Source organism: Microtus ochrogaster, unplaced genomic scaffold (genome assembly GCF_000317375.1).
Source record: "Microtus ochrogaster isolate Prairie Vole_2 unplaced genomic scaffold, MicOch1.0 UNK102, whole genome shotgun sequence".
In the NCBI taxonomy this organism is placed as follows: domain Eukaryota; kingdom Metazoa; phylum Chordata; class Mammalia; order Rodentia; family Cricetidae; genus Microtus; species Microtus ochrogaster.
In genome coordinates this window covers 18,542-24,183 of record NW_004949200.1, presented here as the reverse complement: position 1 = coordinate 24,183, position 5,642 = coordinate 18,542, and the positions used below count along the sequence as shown (strand labels likewise).

Here is a 5,642-nt window from a genome sequence, read left to right as displayed (position 1 = left end):
GCCTGGTCTACAAGAGCTAGTTCCAGGACAGGCTCCAAAGCCACAGAGAAACCCTGTCTTGAAAAACCAAAAAAAAAAAAAAAAAAAAAAAAAGAATAAAGGAGAAGGCATGGTTGTACTCATCTGTTATTCCACTTTCAGTAGGTCTGAGGCAGGAGGACTGAAGACTGAAAACAGCCCAGGCTACACACCGAGAACTTCATTTCAACAAAGAAAACAATGCCAGCAAGAGGGCTCAGCAGGTTAAAGGGGCTTTACTGCCAAGCCTGGAGACCTCAGCTCATGACCAGAATCCACATGGTGAAAGCAGAAAATTGACTCTTGCAAGTTGTCCCCTGACTGCTCTGCCATTCTGTTCCCACCACAAAATAAATTTAGACACATAAAAAATAAATAAATAAAACAAGGGGCTGGTGAGATGGCTCAGAGGTTAAGAGCACTGGCTATTCTTCTAGAGGTTTTGAGTTCAATTCCCAGCAATCACATGTTGACTCACTACCATCTATAATGCGAACTGGTGCCTTCTTCTGGCCTGCAAGCACCTGGCCTGTGCAGGAGAAACACTATATACACAATAAATAAACCTTTAAAAAATACTAAACAAAGGAACTTGAAATTTTGACTAGCTGGGCATGGGTGGTAAACACCTGTAATCCTATCACTTAGGGATTGAGTCAGAAAGATTTTAAGTTTGAGGTTAGCTACACAAAAACCATTTCTCAATTGGGTATGATATCACACACTTATAATTCTAGTATTTAGGAGGCTATAGCAGAAGGATGTCATGAGTTCCAGGCTAGCTTGCCTACACAGTGAGATTCTATCTTAAAAACCAATAGAGAAGGTGTGGGGTGGGGGGGGGGCTATCTTTTTGTTTTAAATTTTAATTTATGTGCATTAGTGTTTTGACTGAATGTATGTCTGCATGAGGGTATTGGTTACTCTGGAACTGGAGTTACAGACAGTTGTGAGCTGTCATGTGAGTGCTGGGAATTGAACCTGGGTCCTGTGAAAGAACAGCCAGTGCTCTTAAATCTCTAGCCCTGGGAGCCTACCTTAAAAAAAGAAAAAGAAGCTGGGCATGTTGGCACACACCCAGTACTTGGTAGGCAGAGGCAGATAAATTGCTGAGTTCAAGGCCAGCTTAGTCTACACAGCAAGCTCCAGAAGAGCCAAGGTTACATGGAAAAACCCTGTCTCGCAAAACAAAGGGGGTGGGGAGTGGGGACGGGGACTCCATAATCTAGAGCATACCAAATACAGAAAACAAAAAAGAAAAACAAGAACCATGACTGTGGAATACTTTAAGGCTCATTAAGCAAGATCGTTAATGTACTTTTTTGAAAGTGCAGCAACACATAATTTTGAAAAAGTTACAAGGAGATAGAATTTAGCTATATTATCTTTTTTTAATCTTAACAATCATCATTTCAGAAAAAAAAACCTATTCACATAAGCATGTATTCCATAAATTAAAAAATGATTTTGAAGCCGGGCGGTGGTGGCGCACGCCTGTAATCCCAGCACTCGGGAGGCAGAGGCAGGCGGATCTCTGTGAGTTCGAGGCCAGCCTGGTCTACCAAGGGAGTTTCAGGACAGGCTCCAAAGCTACAGAGAAACCCTGTCTTGAAAAACCAAAAAAAAAAAAAAAAAAAAATGATTTTGAAGACTAAATAGGACAAATCTCTTTGAGTATGGGTTAAAGAAACACTTTCAAATAAGTATGAAGAAAAAAAAGATTCTTACATGGCAATGACAAAATGTCTAACACCCACCCACCCTATAGAGCAGTTTCACCTGCTTCAGGAGATTCAGTAGTTAAATGCATTTCACAATTAGGCCATGGTGTCCTTCGCCTTTTCACATCACAGCAAGGATGAGGTATGGAAACAACTGCTGCACCTCGAGACAGAAGGCAGTGGACCCAGCTAATACTAGTACTGACATTTCCTGCCCACCCAACGGGGAAATGCCAGGGACTTTCGAACAAAGCAAAAATGAACTGCATGAAGCTTATGTGTACATCTTGTTACTACTGTGTATGTGACATGTGGGGGTCAGAGACAACTGTGCACAGCTGCTCCTGTCCTTCTTCCTTCATACGGCTTCTCGGCAGCAAGCTGGTCACCAGACCTGTGCAGCACACACCTTTATCCACTAAGCCAACTGACGGAACTAAGCTTAATTCATTAGCACACCCTTCCCAATTTTCTGAGAAACAACATGCATACAGCATTTCTGCAGACAGAAGTGTAACTAACAGAAAAGCACTCATGAAGAGTTGCGAGCAAAACTCAGACACTTTTCACAAAAGGCCATCTTTTCGTGGGAAGGACAGCCAGACGAACCAAGTGCTCCGATCTGAAGTGTTTGGTAGACATTTTCTCAAGAATGCAGTGAGCTCATTTGAGTGAAGAAAAAAAGTTTGCTGCTAATGATGAAATGTGAGCTCCCATAATGAAATCAACCATTTCTAGGGACTCCCAGGGGCCCATCTCTTCCCAGCTTCCAAAGAGTCGTCGGATCAGACCAGCTGCAGAACAAACGGAGGTGCGTTTCTTAGTCATGCACTGCCAATACTCACGGGCAGGATCTAATTCAGAGCCAGGTGTGGTGGCTCACGCTGCAATCCCAGGATACAGGGTGATCACTGCAAGTTTGCAACCAACCTGATCTACCTAGCAAGTTTGAAATTAAGCCATGGTTACATAGCAAGATGAGGTCCTCAAAACAAGAAAAATGGGGCTGCAGAGACGGCTGTTTACGGCTCTTGCAGAGGACTCAAATCCAGTCCCTAGTACCCACATCAAGCAGCTCACAAACACCTATCACACTAGCCCCAGGTACTCTGCAGGCACTCATACACACGAGCATATACCCACGCAGACACACACACAGATGTATGGTTTAAAATAACAAAAACAAATCCTAAAAGAAAGTCTGACAACTGTTCATCAGTAGCATCACAACGCGTCTGATTTGCTGGTAGCCCTTGCGAACGATTCTTCCCACTGGAAGCCGCAGTGTTACTACATCTCCCACCTATTTAGGTATTCTCCATCATCTGGTTGACCCAAGGACTACGGTAACTAGATGTACGACTCCACAATGAGCACAAAGAAAGCTGCCAGGGACTGAGTTATTCATTGTTCACTTAGAGACAGTCTCATGTGCCCCTTACTGCCCCTGAGCTCACTGTGTGATTCTGCCTCTACTTCCCAAGTGGTGAGATTACAGGCATCTGCTAATGCCTGGTTTAAGCTGAGGAACAAAGCCAGGCAGCCAAACACGAGGCATGCACTCTACTGAGCTACATTCCAGTGTCACTCCCATGCCCCCCTCTTCTGAAGAAAAAAAAAAAATGCCCAGCACTTGAGAGACAGAAGGTGGATCTCAGTGAGTTCAAAGCTAGCCAGATCTACAAAGCTAGTTCCAGGACAGCCAGGACTGTTACATAGAGAGACACTGTCTCAAAAAACAAAAGAAAAGAAAAAAATCTTGGGTCTGAGCTCTGTAAGTCAGGCCATCATAGAATTCCCTATGTAACTCAAACTGGTTTTGACTTCATATTTAATCCACCTGGCTCGGTCTTCTACATCAAATTCACTGGGATTATAAATGTCAACTATCGCAGGCCAGTGGTGTCAGATGCCTTTAATCCCAGCACTTGGAGGCAGAGTCAGGCGGATCTCTGTGAGTTCAAGGCCAGCTTGGTCTACGAGAGCTAGTTCCAGGACAGGCTCCAAAGCTACAGAGAAACGACGTCTCGAAAAACAAAAGAGAAAAAAAGAAAAAAAAAAAGAAGAAGAAGCAGCATCACACTTAGTGCAAGTATTTTTTTTTTTTTCTGAGACAGGGTCTTTCTATGTAGCCCTAACAGTGCTTTATCTTGCTATGCAGACCAGGCTGGCCTCAAACTCAGAGTTCCACCTGCCTCTGCCTCCCAAGTGCTGTGTTTTTGTTTTAATTTTTTTTAAAGCAAGCATCCACCTTGCCTTACTTTATTGAAAATATTTTCTCTATGTGACTTAATTTACCAAGTTTTATAAAAGCTCGTCAATACCTGCTGTGCTGCATCGCGCCTGAAAAATTTCAAAAAAAGTTGGTCTCCTTTTGTATTCAATGGGCATTTTCTCTACAGTGTTCCTCCGACGCTCGCTCTGCAAAAGAGAAGTAAAATACACTTCACAGGCTTCTTTCTTGGTGACAGGGAAAATCAAAAGCGCTGTTAAATTTGCCCAACCAGACTACCTTAGGCCCATCTTTTGGGACAAGAACAGAATTTACCACGAGGATGGGGGACAGTTCATATTTGCGCTCCAAACCAAGTGGCGACAAGATAAAAAATACGCACCGGAAAGCGGATATAGTGAGAGTCAACAACAAGAGACCTTGCTATTATTTAAAATAAATCACGTTCACTTCATTACGGAACCGAGTTGACTCAGACAGGATAGGTAATCCAGTAACTACAGAACCGCGCCCCAGCGAGCTCTAGGGACGCGCCTGATCCCTGGGGGAGGGACTCCCGCGGGCTGCAAGAAGCTGGGCGGGAACCTGTCCGGGGAGAGCCGGGGTACCCCGGGCGGCGGCCCAGGAGGAGGTCGAGCGGCTCCTCCGGGACGTCCGGGACGTCAGGCGTGTCTCCCCGGCCCCTGACACCACCCCGAAGGGAGCGCCCGCGTATGCCCGGTCCTACTGACCCGCTCTGGCTGCAGGCGCTGACAGAAGCCGCGCCGTCTCACTTCTCACGCTCGCGCGAAAAGCCCGCCCTGGGGCCGTGACGTCATGACTCGGCGACGCAGGGACGCAGTGCCAGCGCCGCCCGGAAGTGAAGGGAGCGGATTACTCCGTCGCTGTTCCCGGCGGTCTCCGGGCCTCCCGGATTAGCCCGCTCCCCGCCGAGTGGAGCGCTCGCCCATCCGCAGCACTCAGACTCCCCGACACCTCTTCTACCCCTCGAGCTCACGTTGGTCTCGGCGCCTTGGGGACAACAAGTGGGCGGGTCTCTTGTGACTTCTTTCCTTCTTGATGTGGGTAGAGAAGAGACTCTGGCCATCTCTAGCGTGGCAAACAGGTCTCTGGCCGGCTTCGCCCTCCTTCCCCTTTTCCTCGGCCCATTAGGTTACTTTCCTAAAGCTGACCACCAAGGTCTAGGCCCTTATTTGACCACTTCTTCCTCCTGAGGCTGACTACCAAGGACCAACAATCAAAATATTGAATTCCAGCAATCAAAAGCCCCCTTTGGCTATCCTAATTAATATGTCCAGTAAAAATTAAACACTTCTTTCTAACACTTCTTTTTTCCTTTATAATTTGTCATTTTTCTATCTCTATCTAGAGGCAGTCCTTTGTCCCCCTCGGGGACAAATCCCCTTTCCCTCTCTCTTATTCCTGTCCCCTTCTCCCTTGTATCTTTGTCTCTAATTCCCTGCCCTCTGTCCCACGGGGCAAATAAATCTTTATGCTGAGAACTTGGTCTTGGGGTGTCCCACACCAATACTGGTCTCTTATAAATGGAAATTTTGTTGGTAGTTTATTTTCCTTTATCTTCTGTGTCTGCTTAGAGATGATATCCTTGGCCTTTTCTTCACACTTTAATCTCATGTCAGGACTTTGGGCTGGTTCGCTGGATCTCTTTT

At 45.9% G+C, this 5,642-nt stretch overlaps 1 protein-coding gene across 1 annotated transcript in view; it reads right to left on the bottom strand.

Moving 5' to 3' along the window:
• Window positions 1-4,779, bottom strand: part of Brca2 (BRCA2, DNA repair associated) — a 45,746-nt gene extending 40,967 nt beyond the window's left edge. Inside the window, 2 exon segments of the mRNA XM_013355183.2 lie at window positions 4,064-4,160; window positions 4,704-4,779. Coding sequence (XP_013210637.2) covers window positions 4,064-4,130 — 67 coding nt within the window. The 5' untranslated portion in view covers window positions 4,131-4,160; window positions 4,704-4,779.
• Window positions 4,780-5,642: the final 863 nt, after the last annotated feature.